General features: G+C 45.3%; 1 protein-coding gene across 15 annotated transcripts in view; it reads right to left on the reverse strand.

The window, feature by feature from the left end:
• Positions 1 to 19,024, reverse strand: part of CAMK2G (calcium/calmodulin dependent protein kinase II gamma) — a 120,195-nt gene that overhangs the window by 45,518 nt on the left and 55,653 nt on the right. For all 15 annotated transcript variants that reach the window (XM_063339285.1, XM_063339287.1, XM_063339289.1 and 12 more), the window contains exons 4-6: positions 4,613 to 4,667; positions 3,977 to 4,042; positions 1,105 to 1,177 (exon numbers count right to left, since the gene is read on the reverse strand). In XM_063339285.1, the coding sequence (XP_063195355.1) occupies positions 1,105 to 1,177; positions 3,977 to 4,042; positions 4,613 to 4,667 (194 nt within the window). The remainder of the gene's footprint in view (positions 1 to 1,104; positions 1,178 to 3,976; positions 4,043 to 4,612; positions 4,668 to 19,024) is intronic.

Below are 19,024 nucleotides of genomic sequence, written 5' to 3' on the forward strand. Positions count from 1 at the left end.
CTGGAAAACACTACTGATTTTCGTAAAGGCCCTAATTTTGGGCAGTAGTGCCTCTTGGAGGCTGCTTTCTCAAGAGCAGGTGTCAGCTCTAATCCAGAGCAGCCATTTCGCAGTACATCACTTGCACCTTTTCACAGCGCTTTGAATCAGAAGGCCAGAAGTGTTGCATGGGACTTTGCCAGAAACACCAAGGGTTAACAGCTGTCCAGTAGATCAAAACCCTGGGGGAACACTGCAGCCGAGCTTGCAACACGCTTTTACCTTGCTCTCTGCAAAATATTTTTATGCTTTTCCCTTTATGCTGCACAACAAATCAAAACCAACACTAGTAGCAGGTGTCATCCTGCATTAATTTAACTGGACCACTGGTGGCCATCACCATTCCCACTTTAGACAGAGAGGGCTGCAGGGCAGGCAGACCTTCCCGCACAAACTTCTTCATTCTGGAGCCTGCCCAGCTCCCAGTACAGCTGGCACTGCGTGGGAAGGGAGTTTAAGTAACTACCCTGTGGGGGTTCTGGGTCTATCGATGTGCTATAATGTGCAAATGGTTGATTCATCCAGTGTTTAACTGGACAGCAATTTTGGTTTGAGACTAAAAGCGCTTCTACTGATGAAAGAAGAAAGAAACAACATGAAAAATTCCTGTTGTGTGTTTCTGCCCTAGCCCAATGGCATGTGTTTGGCAACAGTGCAGAATAAAAATATACATGCTCTGTGCAGACAAACTCATCCTGGCAGATTGAACAGAGATTGCCCCAGGTCTCCAGAGATCTCTTCAATGGCAGACTAGAAAGTGTCCTTCATTATAATGAATCCTACCCAAGTTTCTCTGAAAGCCTACTGAACTCCAAGTGCTCTCTGTCCTGGAGCTGTCTCAGAGAGGCTGAGAGCTGGCAAGGTTCACGAAGACTGAAAACTTCCTCGGGAGTTCAGCACACCCTCTAGAAAACTCCAAAGGAGCAGATTTGTGCTTCAGGAACCCCTGAGCCCAGTTCAAGCAAAAAAACCCCTGCCAGCTGGCAACACAGTATTCCTGTCTTGCCTCTTCCAATGATCCCCTGGCTGCTCTCCTCAGCCTCTGTGGCACGGCGGAAATATTACCTTCAAGTCCCTGTGCACGATATCATGCTGGTGAATGTGATTCACACTCTCCAGTATCTGATGAATACAGTGGCTGCAAGACAAAGAGAGGGACAGTGAGTTATTCAAAAATGCACATACACTTGGCATCTCATCTCATCCCAGAACTATTTCCCTAACTTTTATATTTGTACCAGGGAGAGTTCAAGACCCCAGACTGAATCTCTTCATCATGCCCACTGGATGCCACAGCTCAGTACTGTCACAGCTGGACATCCCCAGCCCCACCAGCAACAGGATGTTTTTATAGCAGGATCACAAAGCCTCTCTCCTACCTCCCATCACCTCCTTGCTTTCCTCCCCATCACAATAAGCATCTCCCGTGTCTCTTCAGCCAACAGTACCCACCCCACACACGAGAACAGAAGCACACCAGCGTCTGCAAACAGCAGCCAAGATTGGGCAAGCAAGACCAAATTGCTCCAGGAAACATTCAGCTGGGATAGTCCTGAGCAAAGAATAAACTTTTAAGAGAGCAGCAGCCTCCCCTGGCAAGTTCAGGATGACGCCTCCTGGGTGCCTGCCAGTTTGCAAAGCTTTCAGAGCAGCATCTCAAGCACTTTACATACACAATGCGCGCACACACCCGCTTGCCTTTTAAGTACAGATCCCACTTAAGCAGTTAGTGATCTGAAAAGCAGACTCATTCCCTGTTAAGTGCAGTGTGCTGTCCTCCCCCAGCTCACAGAAAACCGTGTCGCTGCCACTCGCACTGCTGTAACCACAGGGGCAAACGCAAGATTTTATTTATACCTGCCACATAAGGACAGCACAACACACCCATGGTGTTTTCAGGCTGAAAGCATCTCCTCTGCTAAACATTTACTCAGCTACCAAGGGTGAATGTGGAATGGAGTAGGGATTTTGACCACTAGGGCTGGGCAGTAAGCACCCAGATGGGGGCAACTGAGATGGGTCTGTGTCCTCACTGCCGGATCGGTCAGCCCCTCACCGAATTCTACAAATCCCAGGGGAACAAATTTGAAATGAGTGAAATATTTGAGGGAAGGGAAATTGGCGACTGGAGAAGATGGGAAGAGGGTGAGGGGAGGAAGAGGAGAGGAGGTGAAGCACTGTGTATTTGTTACCCCCACCCCTCTGGAGCTGGCAGTACAATCCTCAGGGTCGGAGTCCATGAATATCTCCCCGCTCCCAAAACAAAAATGTATAATTAGAACAGAGTCGAGTCTGAGCGAGAGAGATTTTCTGGCCAAAAATGGCAAAAGTGTGAGGTGTCCCAGGCGAGCCAAGCGCGGCGGATTGGCACGGACCTCGCTCCCTTGCTCTCCCAGCCTGCTCTGGAATTCAGCTCGGCATGGGGAGAGAAAGGGAGGAGTTTCACTCTGTCATCTTATGGGCACTGGAGACCTGACCGGCTGACAGTCAGAGGGCTGAGCACCCTGAAGAAGGCTCGCAGAGCAACAGACAGTTCACCTTTTCCCCTAATCCTGCCGCCGTAGTTTTCCTGAGCAGTGTCCGTCACTGCCAGCTCTTGACCATTTCAGGGAACCGGCACTGGCAAGAGGGTCAAGGGGAAGGAAGATGATTTACAACCTCAAAACTTCCCAACTTCAAGGCAGAACGGCTTGAGTGACTGTGTATCTGTCCGAAATGCTGTGCCTACAACATCTGTACACCCCACTGAAAGCTCCTACAGGGCCCTCAGACCTCTCTGCCAGGAGCACCATCAGAAACGAGCCCACTGGTCTTCCCCATCAGCAGATGGCTCATGGCAGAGCACGTAGTGCAATGCCTCATATGAAAGCATCATGCAATGCCCAGAAGACATAGGTTGTAAGTGTACCACAGGGAAAACAAATAAGCACCCACAGGCTCCACAAAAGCACCTACACTAACACACCAGGTCACACTCTTCCCTTCCTTGCACTCAGTATGATCTTCCTCGCAGCACTGCCTACCAAGCTCACCCGGCAGCACCACCCACTACTCCCTTCTGACCGCTCTCCTCTCCCTAATCCCTACTCCAGCAAGGGTTAGGATGGAATAAGAACATGGCTGCAGAATAAGCAGGGGTGAAATGTCACCATCAGGCCACTCCCAGGCCATGCTAAAGCAGAACAGGAGTTGCCTAATCCCAGCTTTGATTCCAAATGCTGCATGTCCAGCAGACGCACAGGTCAGAGAACACCCTCGGCTACTGCTGCATAAACCGCAAAGGGACAAGCACAGGCCATTTCAGGAAGCTCACACAAGGGAGAGAGGGGACACACTCAGAAAAAGAAGGGTATAACTCTAAATGTTTTTAACATGAAAACATGAAGGTTGCTCTCACATACTGCGCCTTTTCTCTCTGTGCCAGCCAGCTCACAGTCAGAGGGCTTCCACAGAAACATTGCCTTCAAAGCCCCCTCTCCTCCGTCAACCATCACCTAGATGCAGGCGAATTGAACGGGTCTGCCCAACAGCAACAGCACATCACTGGAACCCCTACCAGGAGAAGGCAGAGGCCAAGCAGGCAGTGCTCTCATAGCCACAGGACAGCTCTCCCCTATGTTTGCTCGCTAAGGACACACCGTCACCACCCTCCAGAAAGGTCAGGCAGACAAAGCCGTTAGCTACGGGCCTCCCAGCAACGAGCACAGCGTCTGCAAGTGGTGAAGAGCAGCGTCTGCAAGCAGCAAGGGCTAGAGCTGCGGTGAGTCAGGCTGACTGGTGACAATAGTTTATGCTAATAGCAGAAAGAGGAATTGTTTTTTCCAGATGGGGATCAAGAGTGTTAGAACAAAGCTGTGCACAGAACAGCAGTCAGGAAACTCATTCCACTTGCCAACACACGTGGCACATACACAGAAGGGTCTGGAAACAGTCTTACCTGGCATCTGCTTCACTGTAGTACTCTCTGGCAACAATATCCTCAAAGAGCTCCCCACCAGTAACCCTGGAGTGCAAGAGAACAAGGGAGGTTACAAAGCCTGTGCTCGACTAACTCAAGGCTGTATGGGACGTACATGGCCGCCTGTCTGGGCCCTTTCCCGCAGCCTGTGTGGGGACCTGAGGCACAGGGGAGCCAGGGCAGAGCTCCAGCACCATGGCACCAGCACTGGTACGTCCATGTGACTGTCCCCTCGGTTCTGCCATTTCACCAACTGCTGACACACTGGGCACAAATTGCCCCTGCACCTCTACAGAGCTTAGTCTATGCTGAGCTTGGGCAGAACTCCTCCTCTGACCCCCTCCCGGCTGCCTCAGAGACAAAAGTCAAACAACCTCCCTATACAGGATAGCTGCCCTTTGCCATCCTGCGCTTACACCTGCTGCCAGGAGCCTTCCTGGTCCATCCCCTATCACACAGTCAATGGATTTTTGTCAAATAGGCCAGAGGTATCTACAGGTCTCAAAAGAGAAAGGGAGAATTATATTAATGCAGGTGTTTTTTATTCCACTCTTACTAAACCGTCCACGTGTCTGTATCACTGGTGAAGCATCAAAGCCAAAGAAAGACACTTACAGATCAAAGACGAGGTAATGGAAACCTTCTTCTGAAATACTGTCATGGAGCCGCACTGCAAAAACATAATCAAGAAATGGAGATTTACAGAGAATGTAACAAATATGACACTTCACAAATCAAACCCATGCACACAGCCAAGTTCTCCCTCAACCCAATCAGTCTATTAATTCCCCATGCCCTTCGCTTTGTGACCTATTTCCTTCCGTTATCTCAAAGGAACAGATGGGTGTCCTTCACATACACCCACCCCTCCCCAGCGTCAAAACAAACTCTAAATATCTTTGACCTCCTGTTCTTTCTCCTTCTCTAACGCTTCAGTACCCTCCTTTCACATCTGCCTACTCTTTCCTCCATGCTCACGTTTTGCCAGCTCTCCCCACCCATTCTTATTTCCCAAAACAAACCCTTTTCAGAATCTCCAAACAAGGCCCCAACCCCAAAATTTCCTTCTGACCCCACCTGCATGTCAGCACTATTGATCTCCCTTCTGCACTTCCTATGTAAGGCTCTGTGAAGTTCCCTCTCTTTACTCTCTTTTCCTCACTTCAATCTGATTTACAACCCAAATCCTTACCCAAAATTCAGAACGAATTTCTTCTCTCGTTTTTTTTCTGACCTATTTTTTACCACAGACATATCTGATCACATTCCCCTTCTCAAAATTTCATTCTCCTTCAGCTTCCTTACCTATGCCCCCCTAGTTCTGCTCCTATTGCCTAAATTAACCCTATTTTTTCCCTTTCCTTGACCCCTTTAACCTGCAGGACGGGAGTTGCCCCCATGATGGGCCACCTATCCCCTGGTATTCTGGGGTCTCTGGGGCTCTATCCTCCCTTCCTCATGTTACACATGGGCAATAACTATTGTATCTATACAGCCAGCACAGTGCCATTTCCTCCCATCTGAATCAAAATCTCATTTTCTTTGATGTTTCTTGGATACCTAGGCACTAATTCTAACCCAAGAGGAGAAACTAAGCCCTTCATTTCATATTGCTACTTACCCCCTACTTTTCGCCCCTGCTGGAAAACTTCACTATTTTCCCTGCCAACCAGAGTCATAAGCTTGCAATCCTATTTGACTCAATTCCTAAACCCACATGCTCTGACTAGGACGAGTTGTCTTCCTCACATAACTGTCTATAGTCTTTCCCTATTGATTCACCCAACTAAAGCAACTAGCTGAGACTAGACTGGGTCTCAGTCACTGTAACACCTTGTGATCGAGTACTGACCAAAGCAACGTTACTGTTCTCATCCCTACAAGAGAAATCTCGTTACCCTGCTCTGTCACTTTAATGGTACCTTTGCCTCTCTTCTCTGCCTTCCATTCTCTTCCACATAAAACACAGGTGACCTGTCTTGACTTTTCCCAGCATCATGATTTTCTCTCTGCCAGTATCAAGAGGTCAGTTTGCACCTCTTATTGGCGCATGACGTCAGCTACCATCACTGTCTTGGGAATGTTTCAAACTAGCACTTGGCACATGCTCCTACCTCGTATGGAACAGCTTTTGCAAATGTTCTCAATGCTCTCCTCTAATCCTCCTTGCAGCTCTCCTTTGCTAAGACACCCTTCCACATGCACGCAAACACACACAAACTCAAAACTGAGAGTGGCAAAGATGCGCAGAGACCACTGCCACTACCTTTCCTAAAAGGATCTCATTCTTTCCTCATTCTTTCTTCCTGTACTTTCCTGTATTTTTTTCTGCCTTTATTTACAACTCTCTGGGCTGGTCCCTTGATCAATTTCCTTTCCTTAGCATTTCTACTGCATCCAACTGCAGGGTTTGGGAGGAGCACTCCCACTGCTGTAAACAAGCAAGTACAGTCAGAGTACCAGTATTCAGGTGCAACATGCTGTTCCTACAGCACGAAAACAGACACACATCACTTTTAAGAACTATGTTGCCCAAATCATTTGTTGCAAAAAAATAAAATAAAAATCTTACGAGTAGGCAGTTTTAGTTGGCTTTGTAATAACTTCATTGCAATACAACCTTGTGTTTACAAGAAAACTTGCCTTGGCAGAAACCAGCAGAGGCAGCGTTACAAAAAAGCAAGCAAGAAGGGTATTTCCTAGGAGAAAAGATTTCCATTCAAGACTGGAGACAAGATGGGAAGCGGCTGAAACAGACACTTGGATTCCCAGTGCAGGGCAGTTTTCACCCCAGTGCACAAGACTATTTGAGGTGAATGCAGGAGACAGGCACAAGAACAAGAGCTGAGGCCCAGGACATGGGCAAAAGTCTCTGAACAGACCTTATGAAGAGGGAACAGATGGAGAAACTTCAAGGAAAGCTGAATATGCTAATAAGGTCATGTCTGGTGACGCTTGGTGTGCATGAAAAAGCATTCTCCTTCCTCTGGCACCTGGTCATTGAAGCGCTGCAAGAAACACCAAGCGGAGAGAAGAGCGGCACGAATGAAATCCTGCCAGAGGAGGAGCACAGCCACCAGCAGGCTGAGAGCAGTGGCCATGAAGAGGGAATAGCAAACACACCTGCAGGTAGAAGTGAGAAATAGTGAACAACAAACTTTGACGTAAAGATGCGGGCAGCAAATTACATCAGAAAATAAAACATAAATAGCTGATTGGTGCTATTTTGTTGTCCTGAGGAAAGCAATTTTGTCAGATACATTAGGAAAAGGGAAGGAAGTAGCAATTCAGCTGGCAGAGACTGGCAGAGGCAGCAGAAAGAGCCTTCAAGGACGGTAAAACACTATTTGCGTCCTTAGGTGAGGAACCATGACAGGAGGACAGAGACAGTTCATAAATACTGACGCTGTACATCACCCTAGGGCTGCACAGCAAAAGGCGGCCTTGGAGGCAGGACGCAGGTCATTAACTTAACAAGGGAGCTGTGTCCTCACGACGGCCCAGAGCGATGCTGGAACAAAATCTGCCCAGGATTTAATCTGCTGAGGTAACAGAGTTCAGGGAGTAACGGTAGAAGAGCAAAACCCAGAAAAGCTATAGAAAAGATGACAATGGGCCCCACTACCCTGCACAGGAATAATTAGCAACAGCTCAAAGTATTAGGCTTAAGGTGTGAAGGGGGGCAGCAATAAGGGGAGTAAAAAAGGATTAAGAAAACTCTGCGTATAGCAAACCTTGTGACTTTCAATTCCAGCCCACACCTATTTCATACTGATGCTGATGAGAAGAAACAAAAGCAATACCCAGTAGCAGAAAAGCAAGAGCACCCAGTGCCCTTTCACCCTAACGCTTTGCTGACCTCTGACCAGCGAGGATACTGCAATTGGCAGCTCTGATGCCACAGTTAACTCTGCTGACATACAAGTTCAAACGCTCTGCTCTCCAATACAGTGCTAACTATCAGGGACTGTCATCTTAAAAAACATGATCTGCTTTTTCCAAAACTATTCAGCCAGCCCATGAAGTGACATATATTCAGAAGTACCTCCACCACCTTTAGCTCATATCAAGGATAAAAGCATTTTAAAAGTTTCTTGGCCTCCTCTCCACTTTGGTTCACAAATATGATCCACATTTTGTTAACGTTCATCATAAAGATACGCAAACATCTGATACCTCCACCTTCCAGACAGTACAGAGCCCTCTTTGCTTTAAAGATGTCCTATGTGAGTGCCCTCTAAAGGCAGGACACAGGTTCTCAAATGGCCAGTTCCAAGAGCGGGTACCAGGAACCCAAGTACTGGGTTTGTCCTCTGCTCCAGACATTTTCCCATGAAAAGGAGATCCCATTTGTTCCACAGGCTGCTGATCCTGACGCACCATCTAACATCTCCATTACTACCACAAGTCCAGCTTCAACCGAGCAGCTGAGCAGAGCCCACACAGGCTGCTCATACCTGCGTAACTTGTTGATGAGAGGGTGAAACATATAATCCTACGTAGATACTGGAGGGTAAAGGATTGGATTCCCAAAAACTGACTACCCATGATAAATAAAATGGAGAATTAAAAATAACAGTATTCATCCAGTTAACCTTTCCTTAGAAATATTACAGAACACCCTTTTTTTTTTTTTTTCTTCTCTCATCAGGGGAGACATCAGTGACGTCTATGTCTAGTGCAGCAGGCCAGCCAAACGCACACATCACAAAAAGAGTCTCAAGTGGCAGCAACAGGGAAGTTGCACAACAGCAACACAGGGTCTTCCAAAAGACAACCAAACTACAAAAGAATCCAGTACTTGCCAAGGAACCTGATCTCATTCTATTCACCAGAAGATGAGGTAGATTATTTCTATTAACTGATTCTGTGGCCCAGAAGCACCGATTCAAACTATTTTTCCTTCCTAACCAAAAACTCTTAACACAGGGGTTCTTACAGATGTAGGAAATCAGTCCCTGCCAACACCACGGCACAGCCAGGGTCAACTGATGACTGTTCCCCTGTCAAAGTTCTCTGATGGATGAAAGGGCACTTGCTAAAATGGTTAGCAAGAACAGATGAGGAGAGAGGAGTAAGAAAGAAAACAGAAGCAAGTCAGACAACGAGGCACTAAATCAGTTACAGGATATGGCGAAAGACTTTACCCAAGGTTTTAGTCAGAGCACAGAAAAAAGTCCCATCCACACAAAGAACAGAGGGCTCATAAGAGTTCATAAGCACATCTAATTTTGTAAGACTGTCAAGTATTACAGATAACTTCGGAAATAATAAATAAAAAACCACAGCACCAGTAAGCAGTGCCAGAACAAATGCTATCCGAAGGAGCAGAATCAGTTGCAGACTGTTAGGTAGAAACATCTTCTGCAACAATACCAGCTGGCTGCTCAGCAGAAAGTTTACATCACCACTTGGACAGCATCTCCAAGAAGCACATACATTCTGGAAGAAATAAGCAGTGGTTTCTGTACAGCATCTCGATGAAACAATCTTTTCAGCATGTCACAAAAAAAGAATCTGAATCTGGTACTGTAGTGGTACTCCGCCAAGGGTAATGAGAGACTGCTACCTAAAACTGTCCCTCCAATTTTGAATGCACCCCTGTAACTCTGCACAGCTGCAATGCGTCACTACACACAAGGCACAACCTAACTGGTTTAAGCATCTTTTTCTTCCCTCAGTCTCCTCTCCAGGTACAGGTAAACTGGTCTTACCCTGTACAGGAAGCATCTCCCACAAAGCTGGCCTTTTGGAAAAATAACTAACAACAGAAAAACAGCGAGACCAAATCACTCCTCTTCCCCAAAAACTCAGATATTCAACACCGCCTGATGCAAGTTACGCAAATTATTGTCTGTCTTGTGTGGGTGTGTGTGTCAGGTCCGAGGCCCTAACGCAATCCAGAACGTTTGCGAAGAGCCTGACACTACAGTGAGTGGCTCAAGGGGATGTGCTGCAGTTACTGAACGTAACAGCAGCTGGGTACCAGGAATTCAAGTGCTTTCTAAGAACATCTGCTGTGAATATTACTTTTCTCTGCCTGCTGTCTTCAGAGTCTCACTGGAAATCTTGCCTCAAGAACAAAACTTCAAGCTGATACTTCAAAAGTGTTTCAAAATCCTCATGCACATACAGTCTCTATTTTAGAAAGAAATAACATTAATAAGCTATGATATTAACTACAGAAAATTAAGCATTTCAGTGAGAAACAGCAATACAGTAACAGTCATGCCATGTGGTTTGTATTCCCTGTCTGAATAAAGTAAGCCTGTGCAGGTGGCCACAGCTCTCTGATGCCTGAGCATGATATGAAGCAACTGAGCATAAGAGGAAAGTCTCCCTCATAACACACTGTACCAGCCTCACAACCAATGCAAAGCGCTGCTGAGTCACGCAAAGCAAGACTGCAAAAGTTGAAGTGGATCCTGAAGAAATCAGAAAAGAGCTTTCAATTTTTATAAATCCACCTGAACTACAGGAACATAAAAAGTCATGAGAAAGCAACAGGCATGCCATTTTTAAAAGGTCACATGTAAAAGCCCAATTGATATTGGAGTAACAAACACAGATTATGCCCAGCCTAGATTTGACCCACATCTTCCCTTCACTCTGCCCAGTGTGCTGAATAATATTATCTTTTTACTCTTATGTCAAGCGTAACAGGCCAGAAGCATTAATGCCTGCTACATAAGCCCCAGGATGAACACTGCCCTGTATCCTACATCCACAGCAAAGGGCGGAGCAGGGCTGCCTAGGGGCTCAGCCTGTGGTTGGGGCAGGCAGGCTCTTGTAACACAGGGTGCTTTCTGGCAACCTGCTGCAAGTAAATCTCTGCAAACAAAGTAGTTACCAAAGTCACAGCAAAAGGCAAGAACACAAGCAGAAGAAGAATTTCACGGGACAATTCCCAGTATCTTCACTTTGCAATTACTCATCTCTGCTTAGGAAAAGGTAACATGGGCTGAAATATGCTTGCTCCTACATACCAATGGTCTTTGCCTGTCCTTAGGGATGGTGTTCAAGCTACAGGATAGGGTAATCTTGTCTGCTAAATCCAGGTTCACTGGTGTTCCTAACTGTAAAGCATCTGGATATTATGGGAACACGAAGGACACTATTAGCCAACAAGACCCCACCTGGAATACTGGGCCCAGCTCTGGAGCTCCAATATAAGAAGGACATGGACTTGTTGGATTGAGTCCAGAGGAAGGCCACAAAGATGCTCTGAGGGCTGGAGCACCCCTCCTATGAAGCCAGGCTGAGAGAGTGGGGGTTGTTCAGCCTGGAGAAGAGAAGGCTCCAGGGAGACCTTATAGCAGCCTTCCAGTACCTAAAGGGGGCCTACAGAAGAGACACAGAGGGACTCTCTATCAGGGAGAGTAGTGATAGGATGAGGGGTAAACGGTTTTAAACTGAAAGATTTAGATTAGATATTAGGAAGAAATTTTTTACTGTGAGGGTGTTGAGACACTGGAACAGGTTGCCCAGGGAAGCTGTGGATGCCCCATCCCTGGAAGTGTTCAAGGCCAGGCTGCATGGGGCTTTGAGCAACCTGGTCTGCTGGGAGGTGTCCCTGCCCAGGGCAGGGGTTTGGAACTAGTTGATCTTTAAGGTCCCTTCCAACCCAAACCATTCTATGAACTACATCTGCACCAACATACATCACGTGCTGTGATTATATAGCATTTGGGCTCTCAAATTAAGTTGCCTGTGTTGCAGTACCTGCAGCAGAGCCAATACAAGTCAACAGAGATTTCTGGTTGTCTCCTGGGTCACGGTAATCGCAACGCAGTAACTCTTTCACACAGTCTTAGTAGTGCAAACTCAAAAGTGCTCTGGGATCTTCTGGACTGAACAGTGCTATTTAAAGGTCTGCCACTCATTAGAAACAGCCACAGCTTCACTTCTCAGCAGTTTCCAACCAGACATCAGACATTTGCCTGTATCGTGGAGAAAGGGAGGAGGTAGGAGATACCACAAGGGGAATATTTCAAGGGACGGTTCATGCCAGAAGCAGCAGAGTAAAACTGGAGGCTAAAACCTGCCTGATGCCCTGTTCTAAAGATATTCTCCAACGTGCCAGGAGATGCTGAAACTATAGATACACACACACACGGCCCGACAGACTGCAAACTGAGCACTATCGTCCGTGGCAGCACAAGTGACAAGTGAACTGACGCAGATGGCTACCACCCACTCCCCGCTTCCCCAGCTGCTCACCAGCCCAGGCAGCCAAGATGGGGATTGTCCCACCACCTCCGAGCCCGGCTGTGCGCCAGGACGCTTCCTGCCCGGTGCGCATCACTCAGGACGCCTGTCCCACGAGGAGCCACCACCAACCTGTGACTGCCTGCGAGCTGGGTGCTCAGCTCCCACCCCAGCTGTTTCTCTAATTACATTAAACACGCAGAATTCAGCTGCAGCTGCTCAGGCTGCTTCCAAAAGGACTCTTCTTTTAATTAAAAATTTGCTATTAAAAAGCATTAAATTCTGTAATGCAAATAATCCTCTAGAAATCATCTGTTCCAGCAGCTAATGACCAGCTTTGTTAGAGCAGTAACTAACCGCAGCAGGACAGTTAGCTAACAGGACACAGCATGCTGATGTTAACCAGTCCCTTAGGAACGTGGACTCTTTCCCTCCTCCTCCTTCCAAATTTGACACAGAGAGGTTACAGTATGCTGGATATATAACAGCTTGCTGTGAACTCCCCGAGTCCACAGCATTTCACACCAATTGCAATTTTAAAGCTTTGGAAAATGGAAGAGAAGAAGGGCTCGTTAACACTCTGCTCCGGTTCAGGCAGAACCAAGTTGGTGCAGGCTCTGCAAAGACAGACAGGGAACAGTCCTAAGGGAGTATGAAAAGGCACACACAGAGGTGTTGGGTTTCTTTTCCCCTCACCATTGTTCTCACCGTAACCTTTTTAACACTCTGGCCCTAAAAAATGAGGCTAAAGCAATGCACTTTCTGCCATACATGGTGCCGAGTCAGGGGAAATTCCCTTATGCATGGAAATTCACAGTCTAGAAAGAAACTGCAGGGAGAACAGTACCTTTCCTGTTAAGAAACTGGTCCTTCTGCAGAGGTAAAAAGCAAAAGTAAAAAAAGAACACACAAAGTATTTTTTTAAAAACATTTCGGTGCCAACTAAATGTTATTTTTCCTTTGATTTTGCAATGTCTGTATTGAAAGGCTGAAGTTCAGCACATGATACATAACATTTAGTATGCCCTACTTAAACATTACATGAGCCAAAAGAGTGCATTAGCAGGAATATTTCCCACTCTCCTGATAACAGTGCAATCACAACCATCCAGAATTGTTATTAATAATTTCTGATTATCCACATACCAGATAAGCAAAGTACTTTCGATAACCACTAGTATTATATGAGAGCTTTTTCTAAAAACCCCCAAAATAATAACAAGCCAACTTTATTGGCATCTGAAAGAAAATACAAAGAGAAAACACACTTTATGAGAATTAATAAAATAAAGATAGAGGCCGTGAAAAATTTTAGGTGTCTCACACAGGCTTTGTAACTTCGCTACACACATTTCTGCCACCAGGGAGGAATCAGCCCTTGGTACTGCAAAGCAGGGCTCCTGCCCGTGCAGGCAGGTGTCCTGCCTGACATCCCCTCAACCTTGCCGTATTAATCTGATTGTCACAACTCCTTTCCAGCATTGCCCAGGACAATCATGAAACCTTGCCACAGAGGCGAGCTCTGTTCAAATGGCAGGTTGTCGCTCGCACGATTTCACCAGAGAGCAGCCGTCCCCCTGTTCTGCTCGGTGCTCAGGCAGGGGAACCCCAACGGAGGCGCCTTCCATTTCCTCAATGCTATTCTAACTGGAGAGGGAGAAAAAAAGAAAAAAGGTAGGGGAATCCTTCTCCTCTGACTTTTGCAGTACTTTTGAATGCACTGAGTCTGGCCACCATCCCACTATCTTTTTTTTTTTTTTTTTTTTTTAAGGGATTGCTTGCATACAGATAAATCTTGCAGCTAAACAGATGAATAATGTAATCCGAACACCTCTCTAGTACAGACCACAAAGACATACAGAATAAATATATCCCCCGGCTAGGAAGAAAATGCAATTGTTACTCCATTCCCAAATTGAGGGGGGTCACAGAGAAACATTTTTCTTAAAACTACAGGAAAAGCTACAGGAAGAAGAAGCAGAAAAAGGAGAAAACAAGAAGTAAACTAACAATAGCTAGTGAAAGAAGTAACTGGGTGAATCAGAATAAGAAATAAAAAGCTGGACTGCCTGGGGTTTTGGGGAGCCTCCTTTCAGCAAGACATCCACAGGCACTCACCTAAATCCCTAACAGTGCAGGGACTGGGAATGATAAAGGGTAACTTGCAGCTCAAAGGCTCAAACCTTCCATCAAGAATGCGCTCTAGCTGATATTCTGTTTGGTGGGGTTTTTTCTTGTGTGGTTTTTTTCTTTTTCTTTTTTTTTTTTTTTTCCCCCAGGGGGGGATGACAGGGGAGGAGAACAGGTTAAAGGCATAAGGCCAAGAACATCATTGTTTGACATCTTAGGAAGCACAACAACTTGCTGTCCTCTCAGACAGCCCCATGACACTTCCAAGGAAAAGCTGCTCAGTAACTGAGAAAGCCGTCAAGAATAACTCTTGCTACAAGGTCTGTTCTCCCCCATCCCTCCCTCCCCACACCATCCCCTCTCTGCACCAGTTTCACCCGAGAAAAGGGGCAGCCCCCCAGCAATAGAAATCGCAGGGCAGCAGCTTTAAAGAGCAGGTCAGGCACAGGAGCATCCCACTTGGAAACCGCGGAGTTTCCACAGGGCAGCAAGCGTGGCCAAACCACGGGAGAATCCCCAGCATGTTAACTATTCTTTGCACATAACATCCCTTTTGTCCCAATTGCAAAGGCAGCCTGGGTGTCTGCAGCCAAATGAAAACAAGGAAATCTGCTGTTTACAGCAAAACACAGCCTACGTTTTTTTTTCTTGTTCACCAAGGAAGCAATTGGAATATCTTGTTAAGGAAAAGGTGATAAGAAAACATTCCAAGAGGCAGTGGTGTAGGGGGGGAAGCGAGGGCCTGCTTATCAAGAGCAGTATCTCAAAATGAGGAATGAGCGAACCTGAAGTTATGGCTCATACCTCTAAGACAACAAATCCAGGATTAGGTCTGCAGACATGATCAACGCATCCCATTTCCCACCCAGGGTAGTTATGAGTGTTGCGGGATTCTCCAGCTGGGCTGCACACAGAAGCACAGCATCCTTCTTGGTCCGTGCAGCAATTCACACCTTGATCGTAACCATCATTTAAGGGCACACAAACTAGAAGCCGCCTTTTATACACATCCATCAAAATCACTCCCACGAGACAGAGGTACTCTGAGGACAGACCACTTGTCAAAGGAAATAAAACCGAACTGGGTCAAAACAAATTCTTGTAATTCACAGGAGATTTCTATACCATTTTATTTCCATTTTAAATAAGGATGTGCCTAAAATTGTGGTTTATGCTCAGAGAAGCCAACAGATAGAAGTTAAAATAAAAATAAGTGCAAGTATATTTTGGAGAAAAAGTCAGAAGTAGGAAAAACCTGAAAATGCAATAATTCTGACAGATGCTGAGGACAGCATTTCACTACTGCTATAAATTGCCTCAAAGAAATTAACTCTGAAGCAGTTCAGCAAAGGATATAAAGGCAGAAATCAGAATTTGGCTCTGGCTCTTGGGCTACTACCAGCCTCTCTTAAAATACGTACTTTTATTATTCTAGACCTAAGTGCATGCAGTTCTTCACAGCAAAGGCTGCCGTGAGCTGGGACACAACAACTGCTCAGTTTGAACTATGAACTAAAGATATTCAAGAACTGCTTTTTTACAGTCGGATTAAAAATATCTAAGAAAGAGATCACCTGGTGACAGATCCAAAGAGGAGGCACATATTTAGACTGGCAGAACAAAAAATTTAGAAGGAGAAGGGCAACACCTAACAACACAGTGGACAAAAATCCATGCACAGAGCAGACTTCATGGTGCACTGAACAAACCACAATCCTACTCTTGTAGGAAAACACAGGAATGCTAGAGAAGAGTTTTCAAAACCATGCATAAGAATTTTTATCAAATTTTGCATTGGTATTGCTTTGGGAGTCCTAGGACAGGAAAGGTCATTGTTCATCACTGTGCTGAACAAGCCTGCAGGAAGATACCAGGGTTCCCAACTATGCCACTGCTCTAATATTCGACGGGTAGCAGGAAGCACGGGAAAAACTGAATTCTCCACAAGAGAATCCCTATATAGTGAATGAATTCCAGGACTCAAAAATCAAATACACAGACTGACTGAAATTAAGTTTACAACTACGCAGAAGACCAAAAGAGCTGTTCCAGCAGGCAAAAGTAGATATTCAGCATACTGTAAGTTTAGCCTCACAACAAACAGAAGGCAATGGTGAAGTCTACCTTATCCATTGCACAAGCTTCAGCAGCACAATCAGGCAAGTGTCTGCTTTGAAGGGTCAGGGCTACCAGCATGCTTACAGAAACAGGCTTCTTCCCTGCAAAGCAGGGACCAAGGGAGAAGAGAGCCATATCATTCTCTTCTCCATGTTCCCAAATACACCCATGTCAAATGCCCATAAGATTTATAGATACGTGAATCACTGGAACAGCAAGTTATTCAAGAAGTGGAATTCCCCACAGAGTTGTGACTCTTGCCAACTTCCACAGGCATTTTATCTGCTTAGACAGTGGGGTTTTAATGATGTTGCCTTCTGCCTCTCTTTAACACTCCCATATCCTCAGTAATGGGTGCATCTTTTTTGCCTTTAAAACAGGATGGAGTGAACAGATCGCTAACTGATATCTGTCCAATTCTGCTGTATTTGCTGAGCATGGCTGGTAAATGGTTTCTCTGGAACAGAATGCAAAATACTCTAGAAAGCTGTCAGGAGGAAAAAACAAAACAAAACAAAAAAAAAACCCAAAAAACCCAAGCTGAAGGTTAGGTAAAGAAGTCCTTCCTCTAGTGAACTAAAGTCTGAGGTGATCAGCTATAATGGCACATTCGAATGCAGGGTGTGCAATGAGAACACGTTACATACCATGAGTCAGAAATCAGAAAATTGCCTCAAGTCAACTTTCTTCCATCCAGACAAAAAAAACCTTACTGCAACACTAAGCTCTTAGAAGGTTTACTCCCTGTGATTACCTTGGCCATAATGTGCATCTAACGACAAGACAAAACACCCAATTACAGAGTGATAGCCTATAATTAGGACTGAGATTTGATGAAAGCATGTTAGGATAACTCAGAAAGCAGTCATTTCACAGACAGCAACAGCAAATGGAAATATCACCATTATTTTGTACCTAGAGCAACCTTTACGTTATCTGAGTAGCAGTGTTATGGTCAGTACATTGCAGTCCAGAATCTCCATAGCGGAATCATCTGTCTTGCAGCAAATGGATAAGAAGCACAAATTCAACAACATGTTTCCTTTATATCTTGCGTACAGGCAGGAGAGAAAAGCAGCCCACCTCACAGACTCCTAACTTTCAATCCTCTGCCCCAAACTCACTGAAGGCTCACATCACTGCAGAAGAGCAGGACATGCAGCAACGCAGTTTGCAACAAAACCAGTAACAACAAAATGGGGAAATTAAAGCAAGCGCAAAATCTGCAGAATTCTTCAGGATCGGTGCAGTGTTACTAGCACAGCTCACACTGAGGTAACGCACCAAGTATTCAACCAGAAGAGTTTACAGCAGAGAATGGCAGTAATGAGGTGATTACTAATTGCTAATACACGTTTCACGGGAAAAACCTGCTGCTGTGTCAGAACAACATGTTTCCCTTCTATGACAACCTAAGAAGTCCAAGGAATACGGACGCAGCAATGCGTGTAGCATCTGGACTTCAGCAAGCCTTCTGACAGCATCTTGCGTGCTATTTCCATAAGCAATTTTAAAAAAAGTGTGTATTCAGAACTAGCTTCCAATGGTGTATACAATTCATTGAAAAAACATACTCAAAATTGATCACTGTCAAACTGGAACAATGTATCAAGTATTCAAGAGTTTGTCCAGAGTCCAGCAGCATTCAACAGTGTTACCAATTATCTACATGATGCAATATATGGCATTGTTATTAAAGATCATGTTACTGCGGGGGGAGCTGCAACCCTATCACACTATCAGAAGATAAATGAAAATGGTCTTGACAAATCGGGGCGGGGGGGAACCCACAGAGTGAATTTCTTCCTATTTGTTTTAATAAAGTCAAATGTAATGCACGCTTTGATAGGAATCCTCATCTATACACGATGGAAAAATTATTTCCTTGCCAGAAGTTCTGCAGAAAGTAGTCTGGAGCAATAATGCGTCAGAAAACAAATGTGCATCATCAAGATATTTAAATGACAAGTTTCAGAGGCTGATGTACAAAACAAGAGCACCTTTGGTAGGACAGGTGAAGCAATTCTTCCCCCTTCAGTCAAAACTGATGTGGCCTTGGAATCTTATGTACGGTTTTGGGCATCACGTTTCTAGAAAGATGTGAAGTAACTGGAGAGAGTCCAGAGAAGGAAAAGGCGGGAGGGGCAGAGGGAAAGGCTGGAGGTCTAGAAACCATGACGTAATGAAGTGTGAGAAAAGATTGAAAGAACTGGGTTTGTTTAGTCTGAAGAAAAAGAAGACTAAAAAAGAGACATGATAACAGTCTTCAAATATGTAAAAGATTGTTACAAGAAAGAAAAACTACTTTCCACATACACTACAGATAGAATTAGAAACAACAAGCTACGATAGCAGCAAAATATGTTTTTTTCTGATGTCTAACTGACAGAAAAATTAAACTTTTGAAAGAATGCTTTAATGGAAGCATTAAATGTTTTTAAGAACAAACGTGCCTGGAACCAGCCAGGTATAAAAGGTTTTCAGAGGACTGCTGAATGGACCATATGACTTCCCGAGGTTTATTCAACACACTTCGATGCTCTGTTGTAGGCACAAAACTTAATTCCTTTA

The sequence above is a fragment of the Chroicocephalus ridibundus genome, chromosome 6 (genome assembly GCF_963924245.1).
Source record: "Chroicocephalus ridibundus chromosome 6, bChrRid1.1, whole genome shotgun sequence".
Classification (NCBI taxonomy): Eukaryota; Metazoa; Chordata; class Aves; order Charadriiformes; family Laridae; genus Chroicocephalus; species Chroicocephalus ridibundus.